This window comes from Epinephelus fuscoguttatus, linkage group LG12, assembly GCF_011397635.1.
Source record: "Epinephelus fuscoguttatus linkage group LG12, E.fuscoguttatus.final_Chr_v1".
Classification (NCBI taxonomy): Eukaryota; Metazoa; Chordata; class Actinopteri; order Perciformes; family Serranidae; genus Epinephelus; species Epinephelus fuscoguttatus.
Genome location: NC_064763.1, coordinates 2,242,076 through 2,265,462, shown reverse-complemented (window position 1 = coordinate 2,265,462; position 23,387 = coordinate 2,242,076). Strand labels below are relative to the sequence as shown.

At 39.6% G+C, this 23,387-nt stretch overlaps 2 protein-coding genes across 4 annotated transcripts; one reads left to right on the top strand and one right to left on the bottom strand.

The window, feature by feature from the left end:
• Nucleotides 1-207: 207 nt before the first annotated feature.
• LOC125897988 (E3 SUMO-protein ligase ZBED1-like) lies at nucleotides 208-8,284 on the bottom strand. Of its 2 annotated transcripts, XM_049591566.1 has the most exons (4): nucleotides 8,178-8,284; nucleotides 4,301-4,353; nucleotides 3,102-3,467; nucleotides 208-2,228 (listed from the first exon to the last, which is right to left on the bottom strand). In XM_049591566.1, the coding sequence occupies exon 4, from the start codon at nucleotides 1,980-1,982 to the stop codon at nucleotides 642-644; it is 1,341 nt and encodes a 446-aa protein (XP_049447523.1). In that variant the 5' UTR covers nucleotides 1,983-2,228; nucleotides 3,102-3,467; nucleotides 4,301-4,353; nucleotides 8,178-8,284; the 3' UTR covers nucleotides 208-641. The 2 variants fall into 2 exon arrangements, with proteins under 2 accessions (XP_049447523.1, XP_049447524.1); XM_049591567.1 differs by lacking the exon at nucleotides 8,178-8,284 and having other exon boundaries at nucleotides 4,301-5,214.
• Nucleotides 8,285-18,284: 10,000 nt separating this feature from the next.
• On the top strand, nucleotides 18,285-21,495 carry LOC125898030 (non-histone chromosomal protein H6-like). Of its 2 annotated transcripts, none has more exons than XM_049591641.1 (6): nucleotides 18,285-18,386; nucleotides 19,925-19,942; nucleotides 20,106-20,135; nucleotides 20,219-20,266; nucleotides 20,356-20,463; nucleotides 20,545-21,495. In XM_049591641.1, the coding sequence occupies exons 2-6, from the start codon at nucleotides 19,940-19,942 to the stop codon at nucleotides 20,590-20,592; spliced, it is 237 nt and encodes a 78-aa protein (XP_049447598.1). In that variant the 5' UTR covers nucleotides 18,285-18,386; nucleotides 19,925-19,939; the 3' UTR covers nucleotides 20,593-21,495. The 2 variants fall into 2 exon arrangements, with proteins under 2 accessions (XP_049447598.1, XP_049447597.1); XM_049591640.1 differs by having other exon boundaries at nucleotides 18,318-18,481.
• The last annotated feature ends 1,892 nt before the right edge of the window (nucleotides 21,496-23,387 follow it).

Sequence of the window (23,387 nt, the reverse complement as noted above, 5' to 3'; positions counted from 1 at the left end):
ATTATAACAATACCTAGTCAAATTTTAAGTAGCACACTAGGGATGGGCGATACCACACTTCAGATTCGATACGATACTGATACTTTTTCTTTCAATTTCATCGATACCGATAGCGATACTGATCATTTCTTATCAGTTATTTTTTAAAGTCAAAATGTAATTACACTTACAGGCAAATCACATGAAAAATGACATATATGACTGGCCTTTTAAACACATTTATTAAGAACAAAAGAGGGCGTTCTATACAGAGAGACCTTAACATGTAAGTTACTTCACTTTGATTATTAAAGCACCAAATTGGCCTTTTGACCACAGGCACAAATCCAAACACCAGGTCTGTAACAATTACTTAGATGTAAGGTAGGTGAAAACTACCAACAAACTCATTAAACTCAGTAAACATGTCTGTAACACTGTGATCCATACCTTCTCACTGAAGTGGAGCAGAAACAAGAGACAGACTTAAAAAACATTTTGTTGTCTTAGGCTTACACGAAAAAGCAAAGTATCATTTGAAATAACAACTTGCACTTTGCAAAGCACATTTAATAAGTAATGGCACAGTTAGCGGAAAAAATAAACACTTTCCTATACTATCATGCCTCTCAGGAGGTATAGCTCTACATTTTACTCAAGTTTTAGGTTGTGTTGAGGAACAGTAACATGTTAACATTTTCAGCTTTAAGCCAATTACGCTTCTGGCTAATTGTCTCTCCTGCCTTGGAAAACAGCCTCTCTGCTGGAACAGAGGTTGCAACAGTTCCAAGGTATCTTTTTGCTACTTTGCCCAGCAGTGGAAATGCATTCTCATGTTTCTCCCACCAAAGCAAAGGGTCCTCGCTCCTCTGTATCACTTTTTCTTCCATGTATCTGCGCATTTCAGTGTATGCATCTGTGTTTGCTGTGTGACTGCTCTGAGAAGCCATAACACGAGTGTCAAACTCCTGCCATAATCCTCCCTTGGATGTTGAAGACTTTGCATCACTACTTTCAGTGTTTGCAGCAGGTGACCCTTGTGTCAATGACATGGTTGCTGTCATGGAGATGGTTGATGCAGTAGCAGAGGCTTCACTGCTGGTTGCCTGACACTCACAGCTGCCCAGGGCTTGCATCTCACTGATTATCCTCGATTTGATCATTTCCACATTTCCAGTATCACAGAAGACAATGTCTTTGAATTGAATGTCCAAAAAAGTGCTGGCTGCAAGAGTGTGGTTGTGCTCAATGTTTTGAAAGCGCCACTTGCATTGTGCTGAAAGCTGTGAAGCCAGAGAGTTACCCCTCTGCCCAGCAGATGAGGTTGCTCGTTGGAGAAGAGAAACCAGAGGAATGACTTTGGAAATGGTTACGTAGTGCTCTGCTGAAACCTCCTTCGTGGCCTCTTCAAAAGGCGTAAGGGCTTCAATGGCTTGGCTAATGTGGGACCATTCTCCCTCATTCAGGCACAGGGTGGTTCTCCCAAGAAGACAAAGTGCTGTTGTGACAGCTTGTTGTTCATGCAGTCGTTCTAGCATGTACAATACTGAATTCCATCGCGTATCCACTGCTTGGATTAGTCTGTGCTGTGGGAATCGCAACTGACTTTGTACTTCTTTTAGTTTGTCAGTTGCTTTGGTGCTGTGATGGAAGAACCGAACAATAGCACCACACTTCTCCAAGATGGACTCAAGACTTGTGTCAGCCTTAATGGAGTGCTTCACAATGAGGTTGAGTGTGTGTGAAAAGCACAGAATGTGTTTCCAGCAAGTTTTCCACACAGCTGAAACCATATTTGCGCCATTGTCTGTAATGACAGCGTGGATCTTGCTGCTGATGCTCCACTCATCAGTTATTTTTGTGAGGAGTTCAGAAATATTGTCTGCTCTGTGCTGTACAGCTACATGGTATGTTGCAAGATTGCAGGACTGCATATGCCAGTCCTTATCAATAAAGTGTCCTGTCACAGTCAAATAAGCTTCAGTGGTTCTTGCAGTCCACATATCACTTGTAAAAACCAGGCTGCCTGCTGATTGTATGGAGTCTTTCAATGTTTTTTTTTACTTGTTCATATAGTTTGGGAATTTCACCTGTCATCAGGGATTTCCGACTTGGGAACTGGTAACGGGGATCCACCACTTTCATAAAATGATGGAAACCTTGATCCTCAACCATTGAAACTGGTTGCAAGTCTTTCACGATCATCTGGGAGAGGCTCCTTGTGATCTCTTGGGCTCTTTGGGACTCAGCTGAAAAAGATAATGTTTTCAAAAAACAAAAGGGAAGATGAATTGTTTTTGCTGTACAAGATGTTTGTTAAGGATTTGATTAGATACAAGGCCTACATAATTAAATGTGAAATAATTGAAATCACAATATGGCCAAGTGCAATATCAAACCTACAAGAAGCTGCAATTATTTGTAAGTATAACTTGTGAAAAACAGTTTTATCATTAAGTGATAAAATATGAATTATATTCTCCAGATGTAAGAAAACATGTCACAGATTAAAAACAATGTTTTAATCATAATGATTTGAATGGGCTTTTTTTCAGTGAAAAATAAAACTATGATGTAAAAATGACAATTCCCACTAATTATGAGTCATATTGCAATTGCAATATCTCTTTTTTTTAAGCTTCAAAATCAGTTTATGATCAGATCCTGCAGCCCTATTAGATATTTTATAAAAAGCAAATTCCTGGACTAGTACTATATATATCTATATGTATATGTATATATATATATATATATATATTTATATATATATATATATATATATATATATATATATATATATATATATGTGTGTGTGTGTGTGTGTGTATATATATTCCCCCTTATACTCTGGGCCATAAATTTCAGAAGCACTTATTTTGTGGCATAAAAAAAAACAACAAAATTACCCACATCCTCCCTACAGAAACTTTTGCCACTAATTTATCCTCAGTAAATTCAACCTGGCTTAATCCACTGTTTGGACTCCTAAATGTATATGCAAATTATTACCAAAAACAACGTTAAATAGAGGAGTGCCATAGCGATTTCTCCCAATTAAAATTGGATCTTCACCTGCTAACATCATTAGATTATGGTCACGATGTTGAGGAATTCACCTGTACCTGGATATACTTTTCCTTTCTGGAAACTCTCTTTTGCCGGACAGCGGGTGGTGCAGCAGCAGCAGACCTGTCTTTCTCTGCTTCCTCTTGTCGTTTTTCAAGCTCATTGTGACTTTCGGGGTGTGTACTTTTTAAATGTTTAAATAGGTTGCTGGTGTTGCTGCTGTGTGCAACCTTCTTATCACATATTGTACATTTTGCCGTGACTTTATCGAGTGGCGAAAAATAACACCACACCACGCTCCTTTTTCTGTCTGTCATTCCACTCTCCTGTGCTGGTCATCGCGTCTTCTTCTTCTTCTTCTTCTGTGGGGTTTATTGGCGGTTGGCAAACCAACTCATGGTGCATTACCGCCACCAACTGGACTGGAGTGTGAACAAGAGATAAGGCAGGAAACAAAACAAAACAAAACAAGGAAAAAAAAAACTCAGTTTCTTTAATGTACTTAACAATGTCATATTGTATCTTGCCTACTGATTTCCCCAAAAGCCCTGTTAGTGTAAAGTCGTGGTGATTTGCCTTCCTTAATGACTGACTAAGATTTTTCCTCTGGGTGTCATATTTCTTGCGGTGAAGTAGTACATGTTCAACTGTTTCTGGCTGGTTACAGTGTGTGCAGTTTCCGGTAGGGTGTTTGCCTATTTTGTGCAATGTATGATTGAGACCTGAATGACCTATTCTCAGACGTGTTATAATGTTTTCTTCCCTACGTTTGAAGCCCACCTTCCTCCCATCACCCACATGCCTTTGTATTTGATACAGGTGCCTTCCAGTTTCGCTGTTGTCCCAATATTCCTGCCATGTAGTTTGTGTATATTTCTTAATGAATGATTTAACCTCAGCTTTGCTTAGTGGAACTTTCATGTCTACCTGTGCAATTCGGAGTGTTTGCTTGGCCAGAATATCTACCTGCTCATTTCCTTCCACACCCACATGAGCAGGGACCCAGATGTATTTTGTGAATATGCCCTTAACATGCATTCTGTACATTATTAGGTATATTTCATTGACTATGTCCATCCTGAATGCTGATCTGCCTGATCTAATGCTTGATAGTGCCGAAAAACTGTCTGATGCAATAACTGTTTTTTGTATTTCCTCTCTCTATCCACTGTAATGCCAATAGTATAGCCAGCAGTTCTGTGGTGTATACTGAAAGATGATCTGATACCCTTTTCTTAATATGTGTGCCACTCACCGGAATATATACTGCTGCTCCTGCACAGCCTGTGTCTGGATCTTTGGATCCATCTGTAAAAATAAACACTGAATCTGAGAAATACTGGTCAAAATAATTCTGGACTATATGCCATATAGGATGTTTCCCTGACTTTTCCTTCAATTCTTGCTGTATTTTGAGGTCTACATTTGGCAAAGGAAATAACCAAGGAGGAATGGAAGAGATTGGGACTGTGGGGCTGTACTGCAATTTACTCAGTCCTATGATTCGTGCTTTCACGTCACCAATCCAACCAAAACTCCTGAAATTAGTCTCATTGTGTTCCCAGCAGTCTGCTAAGATATTCTTGGCAGGATGTTCATCACCATGCCCCTGCAGATTGACCCAGTATGCCAACATTAGCTTAACTCTTCTAATTCGCAGAGGCAACTCTCCAATTTCCACCTGCATCACTGACACTGGAAATGTTTCAAAAGCTCCGCTGCAGATTCTTAGGGCCTGAGCTTGCAGAACATCCAGCTTCTTCAGATTTGACTCTGCTGCCGACATATACGCTATACACCCATAATCAAATATTGATCTCATGAGTGCCCAGTATATATTTTGTAGAGACGATCTACTTGCTCCCCACTCCTGTCCTGCCAAACACCGAAGAACATTCACGACCCTCTTACTTTTACTCACAACTTTCCCTATGTGAGTGCTCCATGTAAGCTTCTCATCAAACCAGACCCCAAGAAATTTGATGACTTTAACCTGTTCCAGATGTTGTCCATACAGTTTTAGTGAGAGTGGAGTAATTTTATGCCGTCTTGAAAAGCAGATTACTTGTGTTTTTGCCACTGACAATCTAAACCCCCACTTACTTGCCCACCCCTCCACCTCAAGTATTGCAGCTTGTATTTTCCCACTCACATGAGCTACATTTCGACCTCTTGCCCACAGAGCCCGTCATCCATACAAAGATTTCCCTACGCTTTGTTCTACATTGGAAAATATGTCATTAATCATTATATTGAATAGCAATGGACTACATACACTACCTTGTGGTGTACCATTCTCTACCTCATAAATACTGGAATGTTCTGCCCCTACTCTTACTTGTATTTTCCTATTGATTAAAAAATCCAAAACCCAGTTATACGCTCTCCCACCAATTCCCAGTGATTTTAATTTAATGAGAAGACCCTCTTTCCAGAGCATGTCATATGCTTTTTCAACATCAAAGAAGACAGCTATCACCACTTCCTTATTGGTCTGTGCTTTCCTGATGTCTGATTCTAAGCACAATACAGAGTCCATTGTGTTCCAACCCCTACGGAATCCACTCTGATATGGGGACATAAGAGCTTTACTTTCTAGGAAGTATATTAACCTCTCTGTGACCATTCGTTCCATGATTTTACATAGATGCGATGTCAAGGCAATAGGTCTGTAGCTAGATGGATCTGATGAGTCCTTTCCTGGTTTTGAACTGGTACTATTATTGCTTGTTTCCACACTGAGGGAAGTTGACCACACTCCCAAACCCTATTAAACAACTTCAACACTATGTCTAGTGCATCCTCTGTCAGGTGTTCCAACATATTGTAGCATACACCATCTTTCCCAGGGGTAGTTTGACGAGCACTAATGATAGCTCTTCTCAGCTCAAACACACTAAAAGGCAAGTCTAACGGATCTCCTGACACCTCCATTTTCTCCAGTATGCTGGGGTTTCTTCTTAAGGTTTTACTTCTACTCTGCCTGGCTTCCTCTGTGAGATTATCTGAACTATGAACTTTCCTAAATGTCTGGGCTAGAAGTTCAGCTTTTTCCAAGTTGTTGATAGCCATTTTGTCACCACTGTTTAATACTGGTAATTCATAGTTTCTTCTGACCCCCCCCATTCTCCTAATCATGCCCCAGATATCTGATAGTTGTACTTCACTACCAATACTGCTGCAATATTGCCTCCAAAATGTGCGTTTTTGTGATCTTATTGTTCTCCTTACTATTGCCTGGGCCCTTTTATACTGCATCAGAGCATCCTGAGAATGGGATTTTTTGAGTTGTCTAAATGCTTTATTTCTGGCTTTTATGGCTTTGCCACAGTCATCATTCCACCAGGGCACATTCTTGGTACGTCTAGTTCCTGTGCTTTTAGGGATTGCTTCCTCAGCAGATTGAATTATTTCATTGACTAGGTCCTCATTAAATATGTTAACATCCACCTGGTTCTCCTCTTGAAGTTTATTAAATCTGCTTGCACTGATCTTTTTGAAAGCATCCCAATTAGCATTTCCCAATTTCCATCTAGGTATTTCCTTTTCCTTTTCAAAGCAAATCTCTGTGCCAACTACAGTCTTCACAGGGTAGTGATCGCTCCCCACTGTTGTATTTTTAAGCACACTCCATGTGCTTACACCTGCTATTGCACTGGTTCCCAACGTCAGGTCAATTGCTGTTTCTGTGTTTTGCCTGCTATTATATCGTGTTCCTTCCCCTGTATTAAGACACACCAAACCGTGATCATCTGAAAATTCCTCAACAACTAAACCATTTGCATCTGTGTTATTGCTTCCCCATAATGAGTTATGTGAGTTGAAATCCCCACACCATATTACACTATCTTCCACTAATCCCCCAACATTATTCAATATATCTAGACTTAATTTCTCACATGGATTATAGTAGTTAACTATATCTATAGAACCTTTATTCGTCCATACCCTAATCACAATTGCTTCATGATCTGTGTTTATTTGTATAATTTTATATCTCATTCCATTCTGTATGAATGTTGCAACTCCTCCCCCTCTACTAGATTCCCTATCTCTTCTAACTGCAAAATAGCCCTTCATAATAAAATCCAACTGTGGTCTCAGCCATGTCTCCTGGATACAAAGCACATTAGGTTTCTCTCTCAAATTATCAATATATTTCTTAAACTCTTGTCCATTCGCAATTAAACTTCTTGCATTCCACTGCAGTAAGGTCAAGACCATTAAGATGATCCAGTGCATGTCTGAGATGGTTGGGCATCTTCATTAAGAATGTTTTTAACATCTTCGCAACTCAGCCCCTTCACACCAAGGTACTTTTCAGCTGACTTGACAATTATTTTGATCCTTTCATTTCGGCTCCCTGACTGAGCTGAGCAGTTAATTATGTCCGCCATAAACAGTACAAAGTCATTTTTACTCACTAGCAGAGTCTCCTCCTTCAGCTTATCACATCTTTTGCATTGTTCTGCATCTTTGTTCTTAACGACATTTTGTTTTGTTACCTGTATGCTTCCTGAAACCGCTTTTGTTGCCTCTGCATAGCTCATTCCCTGGGAAACCCTGATTCTCTGCACCTCTGCTGCTTTTTTACTAGCCTCGCATCCACGATATGCTGAGCTATGTTCCCCTCCACAATTGCAACACTTCAGTTTTGCCCCCTCATCACATTTACCATATTCATGGTCTCCACCACATCTGCCACATCTTTGCTTTCCCTTGCAAACCGCCGCTACATGTCCAAATCTCTGACACTTAAAGCATCTCAGGGGTGGGGGAACATATGGCCTCACATCATAGCACATATACCCAATAAATATCTTTTCCGGGAGTCTTTCTTCATCAAAAGTGATCAGAACCGAGAGACTATCACTTTTAATCCCATTTCTATTTGCTTTCAGACGTTTGACCTCCCTTACTTTTGCATTTGTTACATTTCCTTTCACATCCTCATCAGATACTCTTATCGGGATCCCTGTCACAACTCCCCTGACTAGCTTTCTGCTTCTAGCCAGGGTACATTGCACTTCCCTGTCCTCTATTTTATTCATTCTAATTGCTCTCTTTTGTTGTCCTTCATCCCTACATATAATCAGCAATGCTCCATTTCTCAGTATCTTGGCACTCCTTACCTCCCCAATTTCTCTGCTGATGATCTTAGTTAGCCGCATTGGGTTCCAGTCGCTGAATGAAGCTCCCTTTTGCACAAGAGTAGCGATTACCTTAAACTCCTCACTCCTTTCCCCTGCTACCGCTGCTCCCCCTTCAGAATCACTATCCTCCGATCTATTCCCCCGCTTTTTGCGCTTATTATTCCTAACGATATTCCAAACGTCTTCATATCTCCCGCCACCTACTTCCATCTCTCCTATCTCGCTTCCTGCTCCGTCACTTCCCTCTGCCATCTCTCATCCAGTCACAGTCCAGTGTTGCCAACCGCCTCCCAGAAGCCCTCCGTGCCCCCAAAAAAACTGGTCATCGCTTGTCCCGCTGTTCCTGTTTTAAAACCTGCTAGCTCTGCTGGCTGTAACGTCTCAACTTCCCCATGTCACGTGACACGGACCAGTCCATTTTGCAGGTATAGTGGGGGGTGTCTCGGCACAAAACATTGGAGTAGGTTACAGAAAACAGGTGAAAGTGATGCATGCACTTTCGTATTTATTAATCAGTATCGATATATTTTCAAAGATATCGACACGAAATGAGTAGCGTGTGAGCATCGATGTATCTATCCCGCTGGATCGATACGCCCATCCCTATAGCACACTAACTGCACAAAAAAAACTAACACAGTGCTCAGTGTAGAAGTTTTCTCGTGGCAGAGGCGAAGTAAGAGGGAACACTCAGGGTAGTGTCTACATTGTTCACTCAGGGGAAATGAATGAATGTGTTTGTGCTGAAATGTCTGAAATAACACACAACACCAGAGCAAAGAGCAGAGCTCAATAGAACGCCCCATAGCAACAGACTCGCCCATGGTTTCGTCCTACCGCCGCCATTTTGGACTGCCATCAGACCGCAGCAGACCCGCGTGCATACAAATACACACAGACAAACTGAAGTATATTGCTATTAATTATGCTTACAATGCTACTCACCTCGTGATAGCTTGGTCACAGCTGCTTTTTGACGTTTTTGTAAAGCAAAATATAGACTTTAAAAAAAAACAAAACTAAGAAAAACGGCATAGATGGCATCTCTACATATTACATCCACTTATGAGAAGATTAACTTAAATACTCCTTCAAAATCACCCCATAAGCCAATCTACCAAAACATAGTCAGGAATAAAGATTTGTACAGTAAGGGGACAGTAATAATAATAATAATAATAATAATAATAATAATGTATAGGCTGCTTTAATGCTAAAGCAGTAATCAGTTCTGATATAAATGGTCCAAGAGGCCATATACATATATATATATATATATATATATATATATATATATATATATATATATACATATAGCTATACAGTGTTGGGCAAGCTACTTGGAAAGTGTAGTGAGCTAAGCTACTAGTTACTCTAATATTAAATGAAGCTTAACTAAATCAAAGCTATCATCCTCAGAAATGTAGCAAGCTAAGCTACAGCAAAATGAAAGTAACTAATGCAACTACATCCAAGCTTTTTACTAAATTGAACCAACTTCGTGCCAAGTCAGTGTTATCTTACTGATCAATAAAACTGTCAGTCAAACAGATAGGCAGGTAAAAAAGTTAAGTTCAATTGTTTATTGAACAGTGAGCTGCACTAACTCACAACATGACTCAAACCACAACAGCAAGAATGAAAACCTGCTTCAACAGTCACAACATGGTCAAAAACGTACATGCATGTATGTATGTATGTGTATGTACACTGCAAAAACTCAAAATCTTACCAAGAATATTTATTTCTAGTCAAAACAAATCTCATCACAATTGAAATAAGACTCATCACCTAAAAAGTAACTTGTTTTTAGACAATTTTCACTTGTTTCAGGAAAATTTTCACTTGAAATAAAAAAATCTGTCCATGGAGCGAGCAAGTTTTTTTTTTTTTGTTTGCAATAAGAAAAAAGAAACTTGCTCCATGGACAGATTTTCATACTTATTTCAAGTGAAAATTTGCTTGAAACAAGTATTTTTTTAAGTGTAAAGAGATTTGTTTTGACTAGAAATGAGGCTAGTAAACACATTTTATAGTGAGCAGCATACACATGTCCCCTACAAATCCCAACCGTGTTTACAAAGTTTGAATGAACGAGACTGACGCAAAGGAAACGGAGGCTGTGCATTGATCCTTTTGCCTCTGTCTGCAGGAACGAATAACAACCCCATTCATGATGGGGTCAAATGGATTATGTGCATAATTAACCACAAAACAAGCAAATACTGATACACATATATATATACATACATGCATATATATATATATATAAATATATATATATACACACACACACACACACACACACACACACATATATATATATATATATATATATATACAGTACAGGCCTCATTCAATGCGTTTTCTTTATTTTCATGACTATTTACATTGTAGATTCTCACTGAAGGCATCAAAACTATGAATGAACACATGTGGAGTTATGTACTTAACAAAAAAAGGTGAAATAACTGAAAACATGTTTTATATTCTAGTTTCTTCAAAATAGCCACCCTTTGCTCTGATTACTGCTTTGCACACTCTTGGCATTCTCTCCATGAGCTTCAAGAGGTAGTCACCTGAAATGGTTTCCACTTCACAGGTGTGCCTTATCAGGGTTAATTAGTGGAATTTCTTGCTTTATCAATGGGGTTGGGACCATCAGTTGTGTTGTGCAGAAGTCAGGTTAATACACAGCCGACAGCCCTATTGGACAACTGTTAAAATTCATATTATGGCAAGAACCAATCAGCTAACTAAAGAAAAACGAGTGGCCATCATTACTTTAAGAAATGAAGGTCAGTTAGTCCGGAAAATTGCAAAAACTTTAAATGTGTCCCCAAGTGGAGTTGCAAAAACCATCAAGCGCTACAACGAAACTGGCACACATGAGGACCGACCCAGGAAAGGAAGACCAAGAGTCACCTCTGCTTCTGAGGATAAGTTCACCTGAGTTACCAGCCTCAGAAATCACAAGTTAACAGCAGCTCAGATCAGAGACCAGATGAATGCCACACAGAGTTCTAGCAGCAGACCCATCTCTAGAACAACTGTTAAGAGGAGACTGCGCGAATCAGGCCTTCATGGTCAAATAGCTGCTAGGAAACCACTGCTAAGGAGAGGCAACAAGCAGAAGAGATTTGTTTGGGCCAAGAAACACAAGGAATGGACATTAGACCAGTGGAAATCTGTGCTTTGGTCTGATGAGTCCAAATTTGAGATCTTTGGTTCCAACCGCCATGTCTTTGTGAGACGCAGAAAAGGTGAACGGATGGATTCCACATGCCTGGTTCCCACTGTGAAGCATGGAGGAGGAGGTGTGATGATGTGGGGGTGTTTTGCTGGTGACACTGTTGGGGATTTATTCAAAATTGAAGGCACACTGAACCAGCATGGCTACGACAGCATCCTGCAGTGACATGCCATCCCATCCGGTTCGCGTTTAGTTGGACGATCATTTATTTTTCAACAGGACAATGACCCCAAACACACCTCCAGGCTGTGTAAGGGCTATTTGACCAAGAAGGAGAGTGATGGAGTGCTGCGGCAGATGACCTGGCCTCCACAGTCACTGGACCTGAACCCAATCGAGATGGTTTGGGGTGAGCTGGACCGCAGAGTGAAGGCAAAGGGGCCAACAAGTGCTAAACACCTCTGGGAACTCCTTCAAGACTGTTGGAAAACCATTTCAGGTGACTACCTCTTGAAGCTCATGGAGAGAATGCCAAGAGTGTGCAAAGCAGTAATCAGAGCAAAGGGTGGCTATTTTGAAGAAACTAGAATATAAAACATGTTTTCAGTTCTTTCACCTTTTTTTTGTTAAGTACATAACTCCACATGTGTTCATTCATAGTTTTGATGTCTTTGATCCTTCAGGAAACGGTGGAAGGCCAGGAGCGGGGTGTTCCACTGATAGTTGTTGCAGTTAATTGCACTACACTGTCTTTCTCCTCTCTCCTTGACATCTTGCATGTTGTCTGGGCGCAACAGTCCAAGCTCAACAGTCCAAAATGGCGGCAGCGCTACTGCAGCGCCCCTAGTGGCTGTTGGCAAAAATTAAAGGAGCTTCGCCTCTTGGTATCCATGCTCTTTGACCGGAGCACCACCGTGGTCGTTTCCACTGCAGTCATGCGTGGACTGCACACTTACAATAGGTTCGTTCGAGATGAGTCAGGCCTGCGCAGATTTGATCACCAGCGATCGGCGCACAATGCATGCCGGTTAGTTTTGTGTCCGACTTCATCCCGACTTGCTCTGACGTATTACAAAAGCGGACAGCGATAAACCCGTGAGAGCGAGGCGGCCGCAGTTTTTAGAGCCAGGCGCTGCAGTTGCTCTCCACCGACTGCACCGCCTGGCTCTCACCTGATCTAACAGCTGATTGGTTTAGATGTCAACTAAACAAGATGACGTTTTAGATACAGAATCTACTGTATATTAACACTGGACTTTTTAATTATTGTAGTATTTAGCAACACAGAGACTTGTGATCAGTGGGATGTGAGGATTCTTAAAATAACATCAGATGTGAAGCCCTGACTGTATCTGACTGAGCCTTAATGAAAGCTGTTGTCTTGTTTTTTTTTTCCTCTGAAAGTATTAACCTTATAGTCAAGCGCTTATAGCGTTTATTTAGCCTGTGTAGTTGAGGGGACAGGTCATACTGATATGATGCTGATTTACAGGAGAATTCATGTCAAATGGAGGATAAACCATGAACATAAACTACAGATCACCTGTAAAGCATTTTAATAAATTAATCTATCATAAGTAAACAACTGGAGACTGAAAACAAACTGATATATGGGTCTGATCACTTTTTTAATGAACTGACATCATTTCAGACAGGATGTTAGTGTGTCTGTGACTTCCTGTACAGACTGAAGGCTGCTGGAAACTGTTAAGGCTATTCAAGAGAAGGCTGAGACACGGGGTCAAACATGGGGGGATTGCACATGCGCAGAAAAATCTGGTCTGCACTTCCTCAAAGGCTCAGTAGATGGCGTGAGACCACGGAATAAGGGGGATGTTTGTTTCATGGTCAATTTGTATTTTTGGTTACATTTGGGAATTTATGAATGTTTGAAAATGTTTGTTTTTGCAATAGAATTTAACTATTACGGCAAAACTGATAATCTGTGCTCTGGCTTAACAGCAAAATATATTGTGATAATATCTAGTGTTACACTGAAGGATGATTCTCAGAATCGAAACCAATGACAACAGCCCTAGTTCTTTACCAGAGGCATTAGTTAAGGTTAGCTACTTTATTAGGGAAGAAAAACAAATTAAAATGATGTTGAAAAAAGAGCTTATTGACACATTTTGACATATTCCAGTATTCAAATATTCTCAGTTTCATTATTGTCTTGATGTCACACACCACAAAACACAGGAACAATTGCAGGACAAAAACGATTTATTTTGCGTTTTCACACACAAACAGTCACCACACAAATAACAAATGAACTAAAAGTCTGAGGAAGAGCTTTGTACTGGAAACATCACACAGCAAAACAAGAAGTATTTGATCTGGCTCCATTTTGTTGGTTCTGGGATATGTGCATGCATGTCATTTTCACAGTTTCAGTCTTTGTCAGTCATGTGTCCTAACTGGCAGACACGCCCCCAGGCACCATTTTGGTTGTACCGCGGATGTAAACACAGAACTTTTTTTTTTTTTTTTTAATTTTATTGAATAAACGTCATCAGTACAAACATTTCAGGCATATTTGACAAATTACTATAAAAGATGTTGGAACAGCTGTCAAGATAAAAAAAAAAAAAAAAAAAAAACGAAAGTAAACAGTGAGGGTCTTACTTGAGGAGTAAGTATAGTTCAAGTAAAGAATAAAGTCTCAGGGCATTTTTATTAGACATGAAAAATAAGGATTTCTTGTATAGGTTCAGTTCCTTCTTCCATCCGTTGATGTGGGGTTTGACCTTGAGGAATTTGCATCTGTGAATGTAATGTTTACCGAGTATAATTAAATTGTTAACCAAGAAGTCCAAGTTTTTCTCCTTTAGCTGTACTCCGACTTTAATAGACATCCAGTTCAGCTGTTGCAAAGTGATTTGTTTGGTTAACATCCAGCTTCGAAAAGCTAACCAAAAATCTAAAACATGTTCACACTCCAAGAAAATATGTTCCACAGTTTCAATGTCTCTTTCACAAAATCCACATGTATTATTTTCCCAATTAAATCTTATGTGCAAGAAATGGTTAGAAGGATAGATATCATTTAGAATTTTAAATACAACCTCTTTTGCTTTATGAGGGATTGGATAAGACATATATCGCTTCCTTATCTTCTTTGCCTCCATCACAGAATAATCGCTTAAAACATATTTTCTTTTTAGTTGACAAGGGTAGTAATGTGAAGTTAAAACATTACTAATGAACTTGTTAGAGAAAAGTTTGCTTCCTAAGCTGATTCCTTCCACACAGAGTGATCTCATTTCTGAAACATTCGAATGTATCACCAGTTGTTGAGTCATCATTTTAAAAGAAGTTGGAATGGCTTTCATTACTTTCTCATATTCTTTGATACAGCATTGCAGGTTATATTTAACACAAAGGTTCTCGTGGGTTAGTAGATTGCCCTGATTATCCATAAGATGCGATACTGCCCAAATACCTTTGTCTAACCAAGTCTTCAAAAATAATGACTTACGATTGGTCAAAACATATCTATTATTCCACAAAGGAGAATTGTGAGGAGTAAAATTGTGTTTATATATCAGATTCCAGTAAAGGAGAACTTGCTGGTGATAATTCGAAAGCTTCACAGGCAACTTATATACATCGTAATCACAGCGCAATAGAAAATCAATGCCTCCGTTTTTTTGAAAAATTGTTTTTGGAATGGTAAACCAAAAAGAGTCTTTGTGCAGAATAAAAGAACTGAGCCATTTTAGTTTTAGAGCACCATTCATAACTGAGAAGTCAATAGCATTTAAGCCGCCCTCTTCGATACTCGTGACAACATCAGCTCTTCTAATGTACTGGCATTTGTTCTTCCAAATAAATTTGAAGTTTAAATTATTAATAAGTTTAGTCATTTTGTCTGAAATTTCAAGTGAAAAGGCAGGATAAATAACTCTTGACAAACTCTCCATTTTAGAAAGCAGAACCCTCCCAAATACAGTAATGTCTCTCTGTAACCAAGAATTCAGAATAGTTTTACATTTATCCACATTTTTAAAAACGTTTTCCCTCTCCCTTGTTTCTTTATTCTTAGTAATAACTATACCCAAGTATTTCACTTGACTTTTGACCGAAATGTTACATATTGACAGTGCCGGCTGATCATGAAGTGCCAATATTTCACATTTATCAATATTTAGTTTCAAGCCTGACGCTTTGGAAAATGTGTTGATGGAGTTTAATACTTTAGGAATTTGCATTTCATTTTTTAAAAATAAAGTTGTATCGTCCACAAATTGACTTATTATTATATTTCTTTCTAAAATATTTATTCCTTCAATACCATTATTTTTTATCATAATTGATAATAGCTCGGCTACTAGAATAAATAACAAGGGAGAGCTGTTGCAACCCTGTCTACTACCCCTATTTACCTGAAATCTTGGGCAAGTACCTTGTTCTAAAGCCACACAACTATTAATAATATAAAGCCTTATAGAAGTCTAGGAAGAGAATGAACCCCTCCTCTGATAATACATGACTGTAATCGATCAAATACAAAACCAGTCGTATGTTGTTGTGAATAGATCTTCCATTTAGGAAGCCAGATTGCGTTTCATCAATAAGTTGTGACAAACCTTCTTTAAGTCTAGCAGCTATACATCCTGACAGCAATTTATAATCAGTGTTGAGGAGTGTAATAGGTCTTAAATTATCTAGTACTCTTTTATCTTTGCTGTGTTTGGGAATTAGTGTTATCAGCCCTTGTTTCATACTGGGCATTAGCTCTTGTTTCGCAATGCATTCTTGTATAGCTTTGAACAACAGATTTCTAATATCTTTCCAAAAGAAATGATAGAAATTTGCAGTGAGCCCATCAGAGCCAGGGGCCTTGTTAAGTGACAATTTCAAACAGACCACGTCTAATTCTTTTATTTTTAAATCTGAATCACAAATTGTTTTGATTGATGTTGGGTTTAAAATTTGCAATTTGGTCAAAGAAGTTGGTTGAATCAATAGGAGAGTATACAGACGAATATAATTTGCTATAGAACATGTAAACACAGAACTGGAGTAGCTGTCGTAGTTAGTAACGTTAGCAGTTAGTAGTGAGTTTTTAAACTGTTACCCAGTCGCCGAGCTGGAGAAGAATAAGAAGGATGAGAGGATACCGTACAGGGACAAACTTATCAAGGTGGCCAGGGACCGGTATTTGGCTAAATTGTTGACAATCAATAACATAGATCCGTACGACCTCACAGCTAAAGACTGGAGCTCCGACGCTACATTACTGCCTCCAACTTCATCGCTGGATATAACAAACTACCTCGTTTACGGTATCAGCGCTTACACATATGAACAGTTCAGAAACTATAAATCTCTCGAAGCTCACGGACATTTCACGAATGGCTGGGTGCAGCAACTGTTCACATTTCGACCGCAGGGCTGCGACAACACACTCGTCATTGCAAAGGTAAGCTAACTTGGCTGTAATCAAGTAAAGCTATGGTTGGTGGTTACGGTTAGTTTGCTTGTTTTGTCTGATTTGCTTTACTTATTTTAATTGTGGGCATAAAAGATTCATGTGTATTATATTATTGTGAAAAAATGACCTCATTCACATCACAGGAGCTAGAAAAAAGTGAAAATGATCTAATAATCCTACCCCTTTTTCATACAACATAATTACTCAAGCATCAAGCAGTTATTAATCATCTGGTTTAACAGACATCAGCTTGTCTAACCACAGAAATAAACCTGCCAGCCTGTTATCGGCCTGTAAATCAGAAACTGTAATAATGTAGACAACCTTACAAATTAAGCAAAATATAGGAAATGATTGAACAAAATGAGAAAAAAATCTCACGTTGTGGTCAACTTTTCTGCCATTTCTTTCGTGTGACTTTCGTGTGACTTTCGTATGACAGCCTTTCACACAACATGAGTGTCCCATTTTATCAAAGATAATGCCACACGCAAAGACGATGTTCACTGTTGAGATGTTTACAACGAGTGACCCTCCAAAATGGCGATTCGACCCACAATACACTGCGGCTGTCACAAGCGTTAGGTCACCTGGCAAAGACCGATTCCAACAACTTCAGGCAGCCGCCGTCCAAAAGTCCAAGCAGACCGCACCAAGCGCACTCCTTGATTGCCTGAGCGGATCCTGCGCTTTTTAACTAGCGCCCCTGCTGTCACCCTCCAGCATCACAGCTCAAATTACACTGCGCATGTGCAAACCCCCCATGTTTGACCCCGTGTCTCAGCCTTCTCTTGAATAGCCTTGGAAACTGTCGGGAAACTGTCCAACTTCACCGCTGCTTTTTGTCACCACCCCCTGCTGCGGCCGCCTGCTCTCGTCTACTTTCCAGGCGAGGCGCAGTTCATCTCGAACGAGCCTATTAGCGAGGTGGACGGTGACAACACTGCGTAGAGGATTGACAAGCACGCACATGTGCTAACAGCTGTACCCACATGTATCCTATCGCCATTTTTCCAAGCTAAAATACAAAAGACTTGGAGCACACACCCCTCTCTCAACCACCTACATATACACAAGCCACATTTTCTTTATTATTCGTGTTAAGGGCGCAGAATGGGTCTCCTTTTAACTAATATCAGAGACAATACATATACAGTAGCTACTCAAACATGTCAATATGTAGTATTTGGTGGAAAATAAATGCATTTGTGAGCGAGGCGGAGTGCAGATTAAATGCCAATTTTGCCTTGTTGCAGGAGATGCTTGAACAGAAAGCCAAATAACTCGCCGTGTTCGATGACTGACGTGTGACGTACCCACCCAGGTAGAGGCCGCATTTGAAATCGTGTTGCTGACCATTATGTCATCCAACCAGCGGGAAGCACAGGCGGGACATAGCCCCGTCAATCATGCAGATATTTCAGCGGTTTGAATAGGCGGGGCGAGGCGAAGCGGGGGGGGGTCCAATCCGGTTTGAGCTAGTTCTTCCAATGGAGTATTAACGGCTCGCTGCGCAGTGTTAGACTGTACTGGTACAGCTTTATCCACAATACAGGTACCACTGTATTTTCATCTGTACTGGGCAACAGTAAGCTGTTTCTCTTTTCTTTAAACACCCCACACAAACCAGCCATGCCTAAACGGAGACATGTGAGTACACCGACATCTTTCGTGCATTCAGCAGTACGGCATTTATAACCTCCAACTGCTGTTTGTAAAATGGGCTTGTTAAGCTTGAGGCAGAGTTGTTAAAATGTTGCTGCAAATGTCCGTTTTCTGCTCCAGGTGTGTATCCTGGTGTTGCGGCTTGCAGCAGGAGTTAAGTTAAAGTCTGTTGTGATTTTCTTAAGTGGCTGCTTCTTCCTCCTATCTCTGTCGTGTAATTATTATCTTTGTGCCAATTGCTTTTCCGTGTGCGGATTTTCAGTGCAGAATGGTGACACGCACAATCGCAAGTGCGTATAAATGCATTTACTTAAATTGTAGGGACAAAGAGCGATTATTTTCCGTGTCGATGGGTTGCTTTGCTGCTAAGAAAGTTGGGGGCATATTTACTATATCCTATGGGGCTCGTCACGCCGGATACTTAAGTTTCTTTGAGAGAAAATGCGACCACATCGACAACGTCTAATGTAGCAGATACTCGGTCGGAGCTGGGTTTAATGTCAATGTTTTTGTATGAGCACCGTGTCTTGTTTACGGTCTCGTGTGGAACGAAAACACATATGAATACATGAGGACCTCTCTCTTCCAAAAACCAAGCATGCATGCGTAGGCTATTTCTTATTACCGCATGGCCGCCCGTTTTTTCCCCACTGAAAATGAATTCCTTGGAAGGCGTTCTCTGTGCTAGCGTTGTTTGTTTCTGTGTATTGTCGGCTCAGGCCAGTCGAAGGTTATGCAATGGCGAGCCTCCGTCAGCGAAGCGTTGCTCTTGTTGCTGGGTGTTCTAGTAGATTTTGCTAGCAGAACGACAGACTTCAAATTCACGGCGGGAACGGTCTCTACACTGCTCGGTTTTCTCTGTACACTAGTAATTGCACTTATTACCAATGAATGGATGTGTCCTGAAGAGGCGGAGTCCGCCCGCTTCTCCACCGGAGTTTTGTAGTAGCCTGTACAATTAAGTCAGTTGGAGGAGCTTGAACAGCACGACCGCTGCTACTAACTACTAAACGATGCCTATGATATTGTGTTACGACTTCTGTATTCAAGCAAGTCACAGGGCGCTTTACCTCCTTGTTTTATTGTATGTAGACAAAGTAGTTCTTAATTTTGATATGTTGCTAATATTCATAAGTGGTATTTATGATTTCTAAAGAAAAGATTTCTTAAGAAGTGAGCCTTTTAGCCTTTACAAGGACTGCTTAATTGTTAAAGATTTTTAGATTATTTCTCAGCCAATCACAGCGTTTGGATTGAACTAAATCATGTATGAAGCTATGTGTGAGTCCATAGGCTTATATTCTGTCTGGAAACGCCCACTTTATAGTTACATAACTAATGCTGAAAGCTCATGACCCACTCACCAACTCAGCACAGGCACAGACAATTGCAGACAATTTCCTTAAACTGATTTTTTTTTTCTTACAGGAACCAGGAGTCTCAATGGTAAGGAATAATTAAACATATTTTTTAACAGACTTGTGTTTATTTCATTTTTAAACTAATGAAACAGTCTGTGTGCCCACAGGGGGTCAATAAAAGCACATCAGTGAGAGCCACTGGTTGATATGTTAAAAGAAATCACCCTGTCTGTTTACTGTCTCTGCAGCCCAGGAGGAGGTCTCCAAGGTTGAAAGATGTAAGTACGAATCCAGACTGTCACAGTAAGTTTGTTTGCTGTTCATTGCATTCTTTGTGCTGACGTAGTGTTTGTTGCCACAGAAACCTGAAAATGCAAAGGCAAAGGCAGAGGCCAAACCTAAGCCAAAGGTGGGAGCTTTTTTTCTTTTAATAATTCTTATTATTAGACTCTCAGCTGTTGAATTAGTGACTAATGCGATTTGCCTTTTTGTATGTAGAAGGGACCTGCTAAGCCTAAGAAAGCTAAGGACGTGGAGAAAGCCAAGCCTGATGAGAAGGCACCAGACACCCCTGCTGAGAATGGCGAAGCCAAAGCTGAGGAAGAGGTAAGGCTCATGGCATCAAATATAAACATGCAAATAAAGTTCGTCCCTTTGGTGATTAAGCTGTGACACTTTGTCTTCCAGACACCAGCTACAGATGCAACTGAACAAAAAGATGAAGCGGCAGAATAACGTTTCTCCAACCACATCTTTTACCAGTGCTCCCTGTACCTCTTTTCTTGTACAATTCAGGGGAATATTTTTATCAACTATTTTCTAAATACAGGTTTTTTAGTAGTTTGATTGTAGAGAACACTTTTTTTTAATTAAAGAAAAAAAGTCAATTTGGAGACGGGAATTTTCATCACATCCCTCAATTTTGCATCGCCGTAGAATTTGCGGTCATTGTTGTCACTGTCAGTGGATTTCATTTTGAGTTTAAAATGTGAATTTTTGGGGGGGGGGGGGGGGGCAGGACAGGTTACCTTGTCAATGTGCCAGCACAGCATTCACAGAAGCTGGGGCAACAACCGGAAGAGCTTGTCTGTGTGGATTACATTCCATATGTTTTTAACTGTGTGTAATCTGTGCTGGGGTGGGAATGGACAAAGTCACAGGGCAACTCGTTGTTTTATTGTTTATAATAAAGACCAGTGTTTTAGAATGTTTTAGAACTTTGTTCCTGTATGTTAACTCTTGTACTCATGCAGTTTTCTTAATGAATCAGATCAATAAAGCTAAAATCCCTAGTACTGGAGCTCTCTTTATCAGAACAGTGCGTCACGTGTATTAGTTGTGTCTCTGTTCTGTGATAGCATCTAAATAAATTTGTATAGCTGCTGTGTAAAGGGGGTTCAATCTCTATATTCAGTGTGTAATGGTACATTGTACAACTGTTGAGAATGGCCTCTTAAAGACCAACAGACAAACTACATTTATTTGAGATGTCAAATGCATACCAACGGTAGCAATATTCATGTGGGTATTAGATTTCTGTATCAAGTACAAGTGTGCAGTTAATTTGGATTTGTTTATAGATGTACCTGTGTAATGATTGTTATCAACAAACCAATAAAACTTGGTTGGTAGGTGTTACGCTGTTTTATTCTGGAAACACTAAAAGTTGCAGATACAAGACTGTAAAAACATTAACTCCAAATTTCAAGGCAAAGATGGAAGGTGTATATTACAAAAACACACACATAAATATATATATAATATATATATACACACACACACACACACACACACATATATACATGTATATATGTAAATGTATATATATATATATATATATATACACACACATATGTTGGACTGCACACTCTCTCTGTGCACCCTTTCCCGCCCTCACAGGCCCCAATGCATCCTGCCTGCACCCTGTTTGAAATGTCTCCTGGTGCCTATTGAGCAGGTGACAGAACAGTTTCAGCACCATGGACAGCTTCTCATTGGACTGTTGGTGTATCAGCTGTTGTTCAGCCTTTAGTTCTCCTTGTGTCGCATGTACATTACTTTTGACAAAATTCTATGAAACGTCGGTGTTAGTAAAAAAAAATCGGTGATGTGCCTTGTGCCCTGACGGATCTTTGATGTAACCTCATAGCGGCAGCACTTTCTTTTCCGTCCCTGCCATCGTTGGTCTGCACAGAAAGTCAGGAGGGAGTCACGGAATTTACTTTGCCTGTTTTTCTACCATCTGCTGTCAGATGATTTTCTGTATTTACACACAAACATGATACTGCCTATAACTACAGTGACTGAAATGTCCTGAAGACATCCCTTCCTAATGCTAATTTCATGTAATTATGTTGTAATATGTTGTATGTAAGTATGTTATTATAATGACAAAATGCACGGTCCCTCATATAGGCAAACATTCACTCTGAGGTTCAATTGAAGCTAATATGTTGACATGTTATGCTATACTTATCTATATCATAATTTTCATCATTTACCAAATGCTAATATGTTACACAGATTTTTTCATTATATTGTATATTTATATTACATCTCTGACAAACAGCAAATACTTAGACCATAACTTACCATTACAGTTACAAGCTTTTATTACAGTTTTTCCTAAGCTTAAATACATTTCTTGAAACTACAGCTCAATGTCACAAACTCTAAAGACAAAACTGAGAAGAGTTACCACTTCGTCAGACCTCTACAAAATTAAACCCTGCACTCAAAATCATGTTCTGTCTTTTAAAAACTGATTCCTGATTCTACCCACCAAAACCATATCTCTGCTGCTCTGTAGAGCAGCAATTACGTAAGCACTGTGTAATAAATTTAAACACTACCATCAAAATACTGTTTATATATATTTTGGCTTCATGGGGCACTTGCTACATATTCTAATTTATATAACAATGTAGAAAATGTTTCCTTTTTCCACCTTTTTTTTTTTTTTTTTTTTTTTAACAGTTCAGGGGATTTTTGTCCCAAAGTTGATAACACTTTTTTGGTACATACAGTATACTATAAAGACTGTTGCCATACTGTAATACTGTACTTTGAATATTACAGCAAATGCTGTCTATCCAATGAACTGCAGTTGGGCAAAATTTACAATCCCAGCATGGAGAACTGAGAGGAAGGCCTACAAACATTTATTTTTATCAGTTCATTCAGCTCAACATTGTAGTGAATTACTTTTTCATCTTTACATCTCCTGAAAGACACTTTAAATGTTTTCCTACTGTAGTGTTTCTAATTTTACGTACAATAACAGTTCAGTTACAGGGAGTTTCAACATTTGTATATTCTCAGAACTACTGCACTATCAAATATACTGTAAGTCTACATGATGACTTTGGGAAGCTAATTGAGTTGAAACAGGTGAGACGGGAGTGAGGCTAACTGGTAATTAGGGTGTGTTATTTCAGAGGCAGGTGTTCTCCAGATGAACAAAGTGCTCTAAATGATGCAGTTGGTGCTCAGATTTATGCATAGATGTGATTTAGGTTTTCTATTTAATA